Source organism: Solanum dulcamara, chromosome 5 (genome assembly GCF_947179165.1).
Source record: "Solanum dulcamara chromosome 5, daSolDulc1.2, whole genome shotgun sequence".
In the NCBI taxonomy this organism is placed as follows: Eukaryota; Viridiplantae; Streptophyta; class Magnoliopsida; order Solanales; family Solanaceae; genus Solanum; species Solanum dulcamara.
In genome coordinates this window covers 79,125,300-79,141,498 of record NC_077241.1, presented here as the reverse complement: position 1 = coordinate 79,141,498, position 16,199 = coordinate 79,125,300, and the positions used below count along the sequence as shown (strand labels likewise).

Genomic DNA, 16,199 nt, shown 5'->3' with positions numbered 1-16,199 from the left:
CCGGAGAGATGACTTGTTGCATCCGTTGTCTCATACTCAAATTCAGCTTCCTTCACGAGAAAACTTAATAGTCCATTTGAAGAAAGAAGTGATCTGGACCTGCGTAGAGATGGTTCTTTTATCTGCCAGTCCTTGTATTACATCAGATTATGTACTCGAGGTTAACTATCTCGCAGATATTAATCATTTGGCTTTTTTGCGGATCTCAAATGGATTTTCGTGGATCATGCCGAGGCTACACGTATTAATCCCGCGGATACTTAGGGGTACTATCACAAGTATAAATTATTATAAGGGTCATTTTTATTTTCTTACATGTATGGTGAATTCTGGGTATATTAGTAAAATTATCTATATTATTTATACTTTTAAGAGTTGTGTAAAATAAAAAGTGGACAATTAAAATGGAATGGAGGGTGTATTTGCCTGGAGATCGACTTGAAACGACGAAGTGCTTTTCGACGTTCCCAAAGATTAAACATATCTCAAGGAACTCTACATCCTCTTACATTCGAGAAATAAGCTACTATCGGTCCTCGAATTACGAAAATATATTAGGAGAGAAGAATCAAGAGAACAACGGAATGGTACTAAAAAAAATCATCAATAAAATTAGTTTTTTCTTTTATTTATTTTGATTGCAGTTAATTTTCAGCACCACAAAAATTTATTGCGAACAATTTGTTAAGTTAGTTTGTTTTATAACAAGTATTACATTTTTTTTGTTGTGCAACTATAATATAAGGGCAATTTGGGAAAAGAAAACTAACGGGGCAATTTAGGGATTTTCAATTTACATCATTTTCTTCAAGTTAGTTATAGCTCCCTCCAAAAGCAGTTAATTTTTTCCTCACTCACTCTCTGTATCCGCCATGGATTTCTCAGTAATCAAGATTCTGTTCATCTTCATTTTTTTCGTATTCCCAGAAGCTAAAGCTCTCATTTACCCTCAAGATCTCATAACCCATGATTCTGCGTTGGATTTTTCGTCATTAACCCCGTCTTTTCCTATCTCTTCGTCTCCAATTTTTCGTCCTACAGCTCCTCTTGTTCCGGCTTTGTTCATTATTGGTGATTCGTCAGTTGATTGTGGTACGAATAATTTTCTTGGGACTTTTGCTCGAGCTGATAGGCTTCCTTATGGTCGTGATTTTGATACTCATCAACCTACTGGACGATTCTGCAATGGAAGAATCCCTGTCGATTATCTAGGTAATTTTCTCAATTGGGTAGTGAAATTTGTGGGGAAAAAAATTTGGCTTGAGTTTTGAGTTTTGAAATTTGAGATTTGAGACTGCTACGTGTTTGATTAATTGTCTGTGAGAAAAAAAAAAGATTGAACTTTCAATGAAATGGTTTATGGATCTTTTGCTTTTAATATCTTGTCTTGTTATCCTATTCAAGCGCAAAAATTTGTACTAATTTTGTGGAATTCAGTGATGAATTTTCTTAATTGTTGATTTTTGGATTGAGTTTTGAGATGTGAGACTGATAGGCGTTTGATTAATTGTCAGTGAGAAAAAAATGATTCGACTTTCAATGAAACGGCGTATGGATCTTTTGCTGTTAATTTCTTGTCTTTTATCCTATTCAACCTCAAAAGTTTCTTACTGGTTTTGTGGAATTCGATGATGAATTCTTGAATTCTTTTTCTTAGGATCATTTGGTTAAAGAATGCTGATTTTCCATTCATTGTTTCTTGTGCATTTGATTATATCAGCATTGCGTCTGGGGTTACCATTTGTGCCTAGTTACCTAGGGCAGGCTGGTTCAATTGAAGAAATGATTCTTGGGGTTAATTATGCTTCTGCTGGTGCTGGTATTATCTTCTCAAGTGGCTCAGAATTGGTAATAGTTTCATCGTATATGAATCTATTTTGTCCTACTGCATTTTATGGTTATTAATTTTTGTAGTAATTAAACTAGATTAGTGTTTATGCAGGGTCAGCACATCTCACTTGCACAGCAAATAGAGCAGGTTACTGACACTATTCAGCAGTTTATAGTGACTATTGGTGAGGATGCAACAACTGATCTGATATCTAATTCTTTGTTCTACATTTCGATAGGGAGTAATGACTACATTCATTACTATCTCCTAAATGCATCAAATGTTCAATCTGTTTACCTGCCGTGGAGTTTCAACCAGTTTTTAGCACAGACGATAAAACAGGAGATTAAGAACTTGTACAATGACAAGGTAAGAAAAGTGGTTGTAATGGGACTGGCTCCTATAGGCTGTGCACCTTACTACTTATGGCTATACAGTAGCAAGAACGGGGAGTGTGTCGAGAACATAAATGACATGATATTGGAGTTCAACTTTGCTGTGAGATATATGGTGTCTGAACTCAATGAGGAGCTTGTTGATGCCACTATCATATTCTGTGATGCATTTGAAGGCTCAATGGACATTATTCAGAATCACGACCGTTATGGTGAGGCGATCCATAGGATCTATAAAAATTTATTTGACAGGTCATGTAACGTGAGAAGATCAAATCTAACATTTTTTTCAATTTTCATTATAGGTTTCAATGTGACAGATGAGGCTTGCTGTGGTTTAGGCGAATATAAAGGCTGGATCATGTGTGTTTCCCCTGAAATGGCGTGCAATAACGCCTCTAGCCACATCTGGTGGGATCAATTTCATCCAACTGATTCTGTGAACGCTATCCTCGCTGACAACATCTGGTCCAGCCTTCATACACCTATGTGCTACCCAATGAACTTGCAGGACATGTTAGCTCCAAACACCAGATAGTTGGACCTAGACACAATTCAATTTCTTGGATATATGATCTTTGAAAAAATCCGTATAAAATTCTTTTTGTACTTTGAATATATGACCACTGTATAGTTGGTATAGCATTCTTTGTGTGTGCCAATTTTTGGTATTACATGTAACTTTCATATTTCTGCAATGATAAAACTTTTTCTGCCAAGTTCATTCAAGTCATTAATTAGAAGTGTGGCATATTCTAGCTTGAGTAGTTTCTCAAATCGGTGTCTGGTATCCACAGTTGGAGCCCGACTAAATCTCAATTCACATTAGAAAGTTCCACAATGGGGTTGAAATGCCCCCTCAAAGCTCGGACTTGAGGCCTCTAATTATAGGTCAAGTAGGGGTATCCAATAGTCCAAATTGATCCATGAGAAGACTTATATCAACGAAATAGGAAGACTCTTTTGTTTCATTTGTTATGTACTTTTTCTGTATTTTCACATATTCTTTTTCTGTAGAAGGAAAGAGATACATTTTGTATAACTATCAAAACGTTTTGAGCTAATCATCAAACACACATATAAATTATCACTTGTACCGAGAGTTTCATATCTTAACTATCTATTTTTCTATTTGCCTACCTAAACTCTCTTTGTAGCCAACTATTGTTCCATTCGATAACAAGCGAGTGTAGGCGTGCTCTAATAAATTTAACCCTACCAAGAGAAAAAGGAAACGAAAAAATTAATTCGAATTTGAAATTAGTTAAATTTGAACATTGAAAAAGAAATAAAAATTATAAAGGTGAAAAAGAGACAAAGGTCTGACTCAAAGCCACCCTCAACGGTCTAAGGGAAGTGAACCGACAAGTAAGAGCCCTTTTGTCTCTTTGCAACTTCAAAATTTGTATAAACTTTTGGTGGAATTACAAATTTAATTTATTGATTTTGATCATAATCATTTTTATTTATTGTATTTTAAATAAATTATTTGTATATGTTAATGTAAATATAATTCACTGGATTGTTATTGTTGTTAATGTAAATATAAAGTTTGAACAACAATATATTGAGCTTCATCGAACTAATAACCACGTGTGAAATCAAAAAGTTCGCTAAGAATATTCAAAGTTTGATACATCTATATAAGTTTTTTATATACAACAATAACAATATATTTAATGGGATCTAGTGAAATATTGTGTAAGCAGATCTAACTTTTACCTTATGAACATAGGAAGACTGTTTCAAATAGATTATTGATTCAAATAAAACATTTTAAAGTAGGTATGAAAAGAAAATATAATAATTAAAAATCCATGACGAAAATAATGAAGATAAGAACGGTCGGTATCAATAAAAAATAATAGAATAACTAAAAAATAACGATAAATAATTAAAATCGAAGAACAAAATAACAGGAGATTAATGATAGTAAAAATATTGATAAAGAAAATCGGACAATGCTCTAGTGATCAGAGACGGAATTAGGATTTGAACTTTCTAGGTTCAAAATTCTATGATATCGATATTTGATGCTAGTAACCAGTGGCGAGTAGTGTCAAAATTTAAGAAGTAAAATCGCGTAGAAGCCAAGAGATGTCAATATGTAATATATATATATATATATATAAAGAAATTTTTTTACCTAGCTAAACAACGTAATTTTCTAACAAACGAGTTTCGATTAACACCCCTCAAGTGTATGTGGTTCCGCCACTTCTAGTAACTAGATCCCGAGTTTAATTTTTGTACATAGTTAGTGAATTTCTTAACACAAATACAGTAGTTTGACTAAAACTATTGGGTTCGACCAAATTCGTAGTTAACCTTCTAGCTCCGCCCCAGCGTTTGGCGATTATCTACTAACCTTCTATCCTAATCATTGACCTTCTAGCTCCGCCCCAGCGTTTGACGATTATCTACTAACCTTCTATCCTAATCATTGACTTTCATATTATCTTATTTAGGATCACATCGTCCTTTAGTAAACTAAGGTATGACATGTCTTGTCTAATTAAATCAATCCCTAATTTTTTAATATAATATAATTTTCGACGAAGGGCTACGACCCAATATCAATAACAATGGCTCCCATATTAGCAATAAAACACACTCCTTTAACAAAAGCAATTTCACATTCAAAATTTGAATTCGAAATCTCTAATGAAAAACGAGAGGAGTCCTTTCAATTTTACATCCTAATGGATTTCAACGGACCAAAAAACCACTTTATTATCCATCTTTTAAAGTTATATTTTTTACTCTTTTTTTTCTTCGTTATAACGTTTGGGGACAATAATTAAGGTTTTTTTTTTTATGTGAAGATGAAAGGTTCAATGAACATGTCCACTTGTCCTCTTCTTTATTTTATTTTATTTTTAAAAAAGAAAGTTCCTTGTATTTTTCAAGTTTCAATAGTGACTCAAAAGTTTAAACGAGACAAAAGAATGTGATGCATCATTAAGTTAAACATAAAGTAAACCATAATTCATAATTCTTATCTTCTTAGATATCAAATAAATCTATTTGATTCTCTTTCTTATAATTTATAATATGTTAGTGACTGAACTTCAGATCTATGCAACATTTTCTAATTTTTGTTTGGTTGAAACAGGGGCAAAGTCAAAAATTTCATTAAGAATGTTTAAGATTTAATATAATATTATTTTATATATATATATATATATATATATATATATATATATATTCCAAAGGTGTTCGACCGCCCACTCGTCGTTACATATGGCTATGCCATTGGGTGGAACTTTGACTAAAAGATTTATGCATCTAGTTCATTTGCTTTCGCTCAGTATTCGATATCTATATTAATCTTAATTCACGTCGTATAAGATGTATTAAAGAATGAAATACTCTTTAGTCAAATTTTTTTCTATAATTTGAATATGAGATCTCTGAAAAAGGAAGTACAAATTCACTTCAAAAGAAGGATTTTGTTTGTTTGTTTGTTTTACAAATTACCAGTTTTTACTGTTTTACTTTTACTGTAGATATGTTGAAAGGAGAGAAATAAAAGAGGGTTATTTTTTCTAGGAACATGAATTAGAATTAATTGATAATTTTCAAGAGAGATTTTCTGGATTTGTAATACTAATTTGGAACCCATTCCTAGTGCCAAGGTGTTTGTTCTGTCACTCAACTATTTAGTACTTTTTTGTTTGTGCAATACACTGAATTTAAAATTTAAAAGGTTCAATTAACATATTTTTAGTATAAAAAGATGTTCCCCAAATTATAATTAAAAGTAGCCTTTTTCCCTAATAGTAATAGTTTTACCACTTAATTTATCCATATGTTATATCAAATTTGTATTGTTATCGCATATTTGAGGATAATGTGCTAAATAATCTAAATATAACATATTTTTTATATAATGGGATCAAAAGCATATATTTTAATTAATCGAAATAAAGGTTAAATGTGTTAAAAATCAATATCATAAGTACCAAAATGATAATTTACCCATAATCGAAGGACCAAAAATGCTATTACTTTTTTATTTTGGACAAACGATGGTTATGTTACTAATTTTTCAATTAACAGAAGCATTTGTTACTTTACACGCCTCTTTTGTATAATTTAATTTACAACTTATTATGTAATTTTGCTCTCAATTAATATGGGATTTTCAGCCATACAATGAATATAGTCGGCCCAATACATATGAATTTAGGCCGCGTACAATAGACCCTTGTGGTCAGATCCTTTTTCGGATCCTACGCATAGCGAAAGTTTTAGTGCACCGAGCTGTCCTTTTTAATACACATGAGTGTACCCAAAGCTTATGTTTTTAGGTATGAATTTCCAAGAATCTAATAGCTTTTCATCATAATCGTATAAATATTTAAAAAATATTATAAAATATTTAATTATAAATTTATTTAATATAATTTGAGATTATGATAAAAGATCATAAATTTTAAATCTTAGATGTACTTCGACTTATACAAATATGACACACCAAATGAAAAACAAATAAAAAATGAACAATTTAAACAAATCTTTTTTCCATTTTAAAACTGTTTGCCAAAGCTCAATCGAAAATAACTTCCTTATCTTTATTAAATAGAAGTAATGTCAGCAACAACGTGATTATACTAGTCAGCTTTGAGCTGGAGACTAACGATTGACTAAGCGCGCTTTGACAGTTCGTGATAGAATATTCTATGATATATTCACTCTATTATTGTCTCCATTTTTTTTAGATCCATTTGATGATTGACTGGGTGTGCTTTGACAGCTCGTGATAAAGTATCCTATGGCGGATTCACTCTATTATTGTCTTCTATTTTTTCCAGATCCATTTGACGATTAGCTGGGTGTGCTTTGACGGCTCGTGATAGAGTACCCTATAATGAATTCGTTCTATTCTTGTCTATAATTCTTTCCATGTTCACTTATAAAATTACACTTAGCATGTTATTATTGAAAAATGTTTGAGCGACACTGAGACATGGATAAATAAAGCTATAAATTGTGATAAAGTTATATAAGATGAAATATGAAGTTATAAATTGAAATAAAGCTAAGCTCTTCAATACTCTTTTATGAGTCATATAGTCAAAAGCAAATTAGCAAATCTAACGGCTATAATTCCGCTTATTCCACTCTTCACCTTCTCTCTCTCCCTTCATTGACATTTCTACCGGAAAACTTCACAAGGCCGGCGAATAAACCGGAAATTGTTTGAATTTTCCGACATGTAACCAAGTCATACAACCAAGCTCCGATATCCAATTCCGGGAAATGCAAGGACGATAAATTAAGAAAGAATTTTTTTTTTTATCAAATCCTTCCATGCCATGTAGTAATATATAAGCTTTTATTCTTTGACCCATTTGCCTTTTGATTCTTTCCTACTGGTAAAGAATCCACTATCCTGTGGAAAAGCAAAAAAAAATTGCCCCCAAAGCCTTAGCAATCTAACTTTTATTTGTACCCTTTTGTGCGTGTGATCTGTTTGATAAAACTCCCCAAAGAAGTGAATCGTTGAAGATTTAATTGGGTTCTTGATCTTCAAGCTCTGCATTTCTGAGGAGTTTTGGATCAATATTGATTTGGGTATTTCATTTATTGCAGTTTAGGATTGTGAAAGTTTGAATCTTTGGTTCTTGATTGCTTTGAGTTCCTTCATTTGTTTTTTTTAATTTCATCTATTTTTTGTCTATCGTTAGCTTGTGTTTTTCTTTTTTGGGTAAGAAAGGTAGAGTCTTTTGGTAAAAGGGGAATTACATTTCTGCATTGAGGATTTAAGATTGAGCAACCTTGTTCAATTTGTACATGGTTGATGCCCTGTTTGAGATTTTTGAACACTTACATAGTCATCAAGGAGAATTAGGGGTTCAAGCAAATCTTGAGGCTGGTGTGTAAAGCCTTGTATAATCATCACAATGTCTGCTGTTGATGTGGCTTTGAGTCCGGTTCAGGAAGAGTCTGTCCGGGCTACAAGACATATCTATGGCCCATTGACGCTTTGCACGAATGAATCGATTGTAATATATATCACTATGGCTGGTTCTGTGATTCCAATGCGTGTGTTGGAATCTGATTCGATTGGTGAAGTGAAACTTAAGCTCCAAACATGTAAAGGGTTTGTGGTTAAGATGCAGAAGCTAGTTTTTGGAGGTAGAGAGCTGGCAAGAAATGAATCCTTGGTCAGGGACTATGGAGTCGGTAATGGGAATGTTTTGCATATGGTCTTCAAGATATCTGATCTCCTTGTTATCACTGTTAGGACTACTTGTGGCATGGAATTTGAATTTCCCGTTGACAGGCATCAAGATATTGGGTACCTTAAGCGTACCATATTGAAGAAAGGCAAAGACTTTGGTGAGGAGCTTAAGGTTCAAGAGCTTTTCTGTAATGGTGAGAAGCTTGAGGATCAAAAGCTCATTGATGATATTACTGCTGATGCTGTGATTCACTTGGTAGTTCAGAAATTTGCAAAGTTTCGGGCTAAGCATGCCGAGAAGGATGTTGAACTTTCTGTTATTGCAGCTAATTGGAATGAGAAGACCCAAAGTCAGGGTGTACATGAACCATCCAGGGAGTTCCAGTCCTTCTCCAAGAAGACACCTGATAGAAACTTGTTGTTGGAACCTTTTGTTGTTGATCCAAATATTGAACTGCCTGGATATATCTGGGACATGATCAACTCTGCATGTGATGGATTGACAAAAGGCAACATACCTATCCGATCATCTGAAGGGACTGGAGGAGCTTATTTCATGCAGGATGGATCTGGCAACAAGTATGTTGCTATTTTTAAGCCCATTGATGAGGAACCACTAGCTGTGAATAACCCTCAAGGGCTACCTTTATCAACCAATGGTGAAGGGTTAAAAAGGGGAACCCGAGTTGGAGAAGGTGCATTCAAGGAGGTTGCAGCTTTCCTACTGGACCATCCAAGGACCGGGCACCGAACATTGTCCAATTGTGAGATTGGCTTTTCCGGTGTGCCTCCCACTGTTATGGTTCAGTGCTTGCACAATACGTTTCATCATCCTGATGGATTTGAGTGGTCATCCGAATACATTAAAGTTGGTTCACTGCAGCTGTTTATGAAGAATGAAGGAAATTGTGAGGATATGGGTCCAGGGATATTTCCTGTTGAGGAAGTCCATAAGATTACTGTCTTTGACATTAGAACAGCAAATGCAGATAGGCATGCTGGGAATATTCTTGTGAGCAGGGAAGGGGAAGAAGAACGAATCGTGCTCACACCAATTGACCATGGCTACTGCTTGCCTGAGAATGTAAGTTTTGATTCTGTTATTCCTTGCAAATGTTGTTTGACAAATTAGATGATAAGAAATGCTTTGAACTTTTGATTGCTTCCTTGCGAGTAATTTTTCATTTTCACTAACTTGATTATTGTGCATGGAAGTGTACATCTGCACAACTCCATTTCTATGCCTTGTGAATACTTCTAATATTTCGGTAATGATTTCTCTGGTGTGGAGAAATGAGGTGCCTAGTTTGGATGCCAAATAATTTGTTCTTTCCCTGCATGTATTGTTTGTAGTGAATAAGATCTCAAGAAAGGTATGCTTATCCTGTCGATGAGCTTAATATTTTCCCGGTAAGATGTGCCTGACAATAGGGTTGACGTTGGTTTAGCTGGATATCACCTCTCCTATCTTTAGGTCCAGTTCCCTCCTCCAAATTATAGAAAGAAGTCTTCGAAATTTCTTAAGATCTGTGATATTTCTATATCTGTGTCACAACTCAGATTCATTATGTCCAAGAATCTCCACTGGTCGGAAAATTTTATCTTTCTACTGGTCTGTTAGCATTTATAGTACTTGAACATTTACTTCCTTTCAAGAGTTGCACTCACAAATTTGTTATCTGCAGTTTGAAGATTGCACCTTTGATTGGCTCTATTGGCCACAAGCCCGTCAACCTTACTCTCCAGAAACTATCAAGTACATCAAATCACTGGATGCTGAACAAGACATTGACCTTCTTAAGTTTTACGGATTGGATTTGTCTGTTGAATGTGCTCGTACTCTTCGTATCTCAACCATGCTTCTGAAGAAAGGAGTAGAGAGAGGACTTACTCCATTTGACATAGGAAGCATGATGTGTAGGGAAACCTTGAACAAGGAATCTGTTATCGAGGAAATCATTCGTGATGCTCAAGATTATATGCTTCCTGGCATGACTGAAGTTGCATTTCTTGAAACTGTCTACAAGCTCATGGATATCAAGCTTGAGAAGTTAAAATATAAATCTTCCTAAGGATTGTAAGTATGTATCTTCAATTCTGTTGTATGTATATAGCATTCGTTCGGTCCATATATATAAATGGACTGAATGGAGATAGCGAAGGTGGATGACTGACTTTGTCGTCTATGGTCAGAAACCTTTTCTCCTCTCAATTTCTGCTCATTACGAATATGATGGTTCTCCAAATATGGAGCAGAAGTTGCAATATGCAATAAATAATAAATAAAACAAACTTATTTATGAAACAGTTGTCTTGTAGCCTTTCTCAATGAGTAAAGTGATACTGAGTTTTATGTACAAGAGCTATCAAACTCCTTGTCTCAGTAAGCACCAACTAACTTGTGAAATTTTATGTTTACTAAAGGATTGTAGTTTGAATAGATGAGCCTTGGCGCAATGTTAGAAGTTGCCGTTGTGTTTCCAAGAGGTCACAAGTTCAAGCTGTGAAAGAAAAATAGCTTGTAGAAATGCAAGATGTAAGGCTGTGTACATAACATCCAATAATAGCTTGCAGAAATGCAGGATGTAAGGCTGTGTACTAACACCCAATAAGGTCCTGCTCTTACCTAGCCCCGCGCATAACGAAAGTTTAGTGCTCCGGCTTTCCTTTTATTTGTATTCTTTTTTGGGGGGAGCTGAAGAGAAAAAATGTTTTAGCTTATGACAACTCTCTTTAAGAATTAGCTCAACCACATCATTTGAAAGTAATGTGATAGAAGTTGAGAAAATGACAGAGACTAAACAGAAATAGTTAACATTCATGTGATTGGATTACAATGGTATTAGAGTTTGAAAAAGTACATTAAGATACCCAAATTCAACATTTTCTATTGGCACCTAAAAATATCATATTATATAGTATAAAGATTTCTTTCTCAGAAAAAAAAAATGTAAAAATTATAAAAAGGAAAATTCCTATATACAGTTGTGTAGCATCATTTTAGGTCAAAACAAAGTCAGAAAAGAATTCTCTCGCTCAATTATAAGATAATATTGTTCTATTCTGTTAGAATAGCCGAGTTGGTTGATCAAATGATCTCTCAAATGGAGAGTTTTCAATTTAAAGTTTGTTTTTTCGGTCGAATTCGTTGCACATGATTTGGCTAGTACATTTTACCTTTTTCGGGTGATTTATAAATTATGACACTGCAACGAAGTTTACTTTGTGAGCACCCAAAGAAAAAGCGACATCAAGTTTCTTTGTCCTAAAAAAGAAGAAGATGATAGTGTTGTTCTATTTTTTTGTGAGTGTTAATGCCACAATTCACAATCAACCTAAAGATAGCTTAGCAAATGTTGTTCTAATGAATTGACGGAAAAACTATTAAATGTACTTAAATACAGCTGCAAAAGTGAAAAATGAAATTAAAAACATATTATAAACTGTTTTTCAGATTTGAAATACAGTATTGCCTCTCTAAAGCAATTCTTTTTCTAGCATTACAGTTGCACTTTCATCTATATTATACATAGGTATAATTTTTGAATGTAAAAAAATGTTTCTTTTATTTTTGATAATTTTTAATTTCAATTTTTCAGAGGATATTTTTAAGATAACAAGATTTATAAATGGTATTTTTGTATATATGACATATCTTAAATTTAAGACAACAAGATTCAAAAATCTTCTTTTACTTTTTTAAACTTTGTGTCAAGTCAAAATAAAACAAACAAATTGAAATAAAAAAAGTATGTAGACTCTCATAATTAATCTTTACGTTATTAATATTTGTATAACTCTAATTAGTCGTTTGGTAGGATGTACTAGACTAATGCAAGTATTTGTTATACACTATGTTTCAACCCATGTTATATTGGGTATTGTTACAAAATAATATATGTTCATGTTATCTTCCACCACAATTTGTTCTCATATATCTTATTCTTCACCACAATTTGTTTCCACTATATCTTATCCATCACCACAATTTATCTCAACTATTATGTGTTTCCACCGTAATTTGTTTATTCTTTTAGGCCTATAAACAACTATTCTTATAAGCATAGATGAATATACAAAAGAGAAGAAAACAATAAGATTACTCATTTGCTCTCTCCTTCTCTTCTTAAGTTGGTTTGTCATTTTATTTATAACGCGCTATCAAGACGAAGTCTCTTATAAGGTATGTTTTGATGATATAGTTATTTCTTAGATCCTAAACACAAGTATACATTTGAATATTTTCAGTTTTTATGTTCTCTAAATAATATAAGGTGGTAGTAGACTTTATTAATTAATAAAAATAATTTTTCTTATTACAATACCATATAAGTTGTTCTTAATTTTCAATAGTTAAAATTTTATTAGTTTAATCTAAATTTTTACGATAGTTTTCATCATGTCAAACTTGTCAAAATTGGAGTTCGTGACACTTGATATTTCTGACAAAAATTAGTTGTCATGGGTACTTGATGCTGAAATTCACCTTACCACTAAGGGTTTTGGTGATGCTATAATCAAAGGAAATGAAGCATCAAGTCAGGATAAAGTGAAGGCTATGATTTTATTTCTTCATCATCTGGATGTGATATCAATTCGAGTCTATCATGTGGGTGCATGTGATATCAATTCGAGTCCATCATTAGACTTCATCCTTGCATATAGTGAGTTTTGAGTCAACCATCATCTTGCTTGAATTGCTGAAAAGTTGATACATGAAAAGGAAGCTAATATACATGGTTTGAAGATTGATATTTGGTTGTATACATCTATATACACGGAATGAGGTGAAAAAAATTATTGCATACACTGATATACAATGCATATATAGTCTGATATGTAGGGAAACAATGTTATATAGACTGATATACAATATATATACAGTCTAATATGCAAAAAAAACAATGATGTATACACTGATATACAGTGTATACACAATATGATAATACAGGAAAGTAGTGTTGTATGTACTAATATATGGTGTATATATAACCGTGATATACAGTGGAATTGGGCCTAATGCTCAAAACGCAGATGACCCAACAACTTAGTCCAGACATATAGAAAATAAGTGTCGGGCCATATTTTCATATGTTATTTATTATTTATTTATATTGATTCGGGTTGTAATAATTTATTCACTTATGTTATTTATGATTGCTTAGATATTAATTTTAATTTAGTTTAACTTAATTAGATTTCCCTAAAGATAAACCATTTCATGTTTATTTACTCTTTAAATGATTTTCTATCTTTACTTAGCCACTTTAATAAACTTTACTTTCTTTTTATATAGCTTCCAATGTATAAACTTGCTTATTTTTTCAAAATAATTTTACAGTTTTTATTTCTTTTTAAATTAATATTTTTAAAGTTAGTCAAATAATTTTTAAATCGTCGGATAACCGCGCGTTAGCGGCCACTTTGAGTGCTAACACCTTCTCAAAATGGAAATTTGAACTCTTACCCATTTTCTCTATGTGTAAGACTTAGATCTGTTAGGGTCTTTAAAATTAAGGTTTCTTGATTTTTCTTAAAAATTAAATGGCGACTCTCTTTTCTAAAATTAATTTTTCTCTAAAAGTTTAAATTAATTTTAAATCGTTTTTTTCCGACATAACAAATAAGATTACTCATTTGCTCTCTCCTCCTCTTCTTAAGTTTGTTTGTCATTTTTTTTATAACAAGTATTATGCTATGTATAACTAATATTTGAAAAATCATGATATCGATCAGTGGCAGAGTCAAAATTTTCATTAAGGGGTTCAAAACATGAAGAATAGACACACAAACTAGTCGAAAGGGGTTCGACATCTATTATATATACATAAAAAAATATTTTAACCATGTATAAATAGTATAATTTTCTGTCGAATGAGTTCGATGAATCCCCTGAAATAAAGGTGGTTCCGCCCCCAATATTGACAATGTAAAGAATTTTAATACATGCATTAATATGTTAAATATACAATTACCCTTCCAAACATTGTCCACATTCTTTCTATCGTATTTGTGGAGAGGTTTTTTTTTTATATATATATAATGATGTATAAAATAATTTCTTCATAATAATGTGAGCATTACTAATACATGATATTCAATACTATTCTTATACACTTTACTAAGCGATCCTTAGTTAGTTATAAAATAACCATTTAATACTTATGCCGAAAAAACTAACAAATACACACTAAACTTTATTAAGGTACGTATAAGCTAACTCCACCATCATTATTTTTTTTTAAAACTCCAAAATAATCCGCATTCACTATAATTTTTGTCACAACTTCTATAAAATGTAAATCACACTAAGTAAGTCCTACGCGACAAAGTTGACTTAGATGGCATTAAAAAAGGATCGACTTCGAGTCATTTATAGATAACCATTCTCCAAATCAACTGAGTCATTTCGACCCCACCACCATTATTAATACGAACAGAACTCTTTTCTTTTCCCGGGGTCTCGTTTCTTTAGAAAAAGGAAGTGACAAAAAGAACAGAAATTACGCATAGCAAATTGCAAAAACAAAAAGTTCCCATTTTCACACTCTCTTTATATCACTTTGTTGAATCCAAAACAACACAAATATCTCTGTTTTTTTTCTCTAAAAACCCAAAAAATGGTTAAGTGTCGTAAACCTCCAAGTGGTCGTACAAATTTAGCTTCATGTATAGTTGCAACCATTTTCTTAATTTTCATCTTCATTATCATCTTCATCCTTTACTTCACTCTTTTCAAACCCAAATCTCCCGTTATCACCGTTAACTCCATTCAGCTTCCCTCTTTCTCTACCTCTAACGGCACCGTTAACTTCACCTTTTCTCAATACGTCTCAATCCAAAACCCAAATCACGACGAATTTGCACACTATGATAGTTCTCTTCAGCTGCTTTATTCGGGTAATCGAATCGGGTTCATGTTCGTACCCGCCGGAAAAATTAATTCGGGTCGGACCCAGTATATGGCGGCGACTTTTACGGTGAAGGCGTTTCCGTTAACGGTGAATGGGCAACCGGAGAGTGTAGGTGGGCCGACGGTGACGGATGGGTTGAGTGCGTTTCGGGTCGGACCTAGTATGGAGGTGGAGTCTAGATTGGAAATGGCGGGTCGGGTTAGAGTGCTCCATTTTTTTACACATCATGTGGAGAGTAAAGCTGAATGTAGAATTGGTATCTCTGTGAGTGATGGATCTGTGACAGCTTTCCACTGTTAGTTTGTTCTGTCTTTTTAAAAACTCGGAAAATCTGTAATTGCTATTCTTTGAGTGTGAACGGAATAGATCCGCTCCATTGCAATAGCTCGCAAATATATTAATTTTTAGTATTAAGTTTTGAGTTAATTTTATTTTCTTTTGGTTTAGTTTATTTTTTTGTTTGGCGATGAATTTTCAGAGTAACTGTAAATAAATGTTTGTCTTATTATTAACTTTATTGTTGAAGATAATTTTAATTTTTTGTTGTTTTGTTTTCTTTCGCATTGTATTACAACAATAATAATATATTCAATATAATTTTATATATGGATTTGGATAGTAGAATGTATACATATTCTATTTTACCTGGTAGAGGTAGAAAAATTATTTTCGAAAGATCCTCGAATTGACATTTAATGTTCGTATTGAGCTAACTAAATTTAAATTCGTGTTGAAAAATCTTATATTAGGATGAAATGTTCTATAGCTAAGATGATTTGATATTTAGAATTTGAAACTAAAATCTCAAATTAATGATGAATAAGTATTTATCATTCCACCATCTTATTTTGATTTATCCACTAAAAAAT

General features: G+C 32.8%; 3 protein-coding genes across 3 annotated transcripts; all 3 read left to right on the top strand.

Annotated features, from left to right (window-relative positions):
* Nucleotides 1–753: 753 nt before the first annotated feature.
* On the top strand, nt 754–2,990 carry LOC129888611 (GDSL esterase/lipase At1g71691). Its single transcript, XM_055963562.1, has 4 exons — nt 754–1,212; nt 1,721–1,848; nt 1,943–2,438; nt 2,532–2,990. Exons 1-4 carry the CDS (start codon nt 873–875, stop codon nt 2,762–2,764), a joined length of 1,197 nt encoding a protein of 398 aa, XP_055819537.1. The 5' UTR covers nt 754–872; the 3' UTR covers nt 2,765–2,990.
* Nucleotides 2,991–7,247: 4,257 nt separating this feature from the next.
* On the top strand, nt 7,248–10,721 carry LOC129890176 (phosphatidylinositol 4-kinase gamma 4-like). The gene is made up of 2 exons (XM_055965732.1): nt 7,248–9,500; nt 10,102–10,721. Exons 1-2 carry the CDS (start codon nt 8,136–8,138, stop codon nt 10,486–10,488), a joined length of 1,752 nt encoding a protein of 583 aa, XP_055821707.1. The 5' UTR covers nt 7,248–8,135; the 3' UTR covers nt 10,489–10,721.
* A 4,239-nt stretch (nt 10,722–14,960) lies between these two features.
* Nucleotides 14,961–15,835, top strand: LOC129888610 (uncharacterized). Its single transcript, XM_055963561.1, has one exon. It carries the CDS (start codon nt 15,037–15,039, stop codon nt 15,628–15,630), a length of 594 nt encoding a protein of 197 aa, XP_055819536.1. The 5' UTR covers nt 14,961–15,036; the 3' UTR covers nt 15,631–15,835.
* Nucleotides 15,836–16,199: the final 364 nt, after the last annotated feature.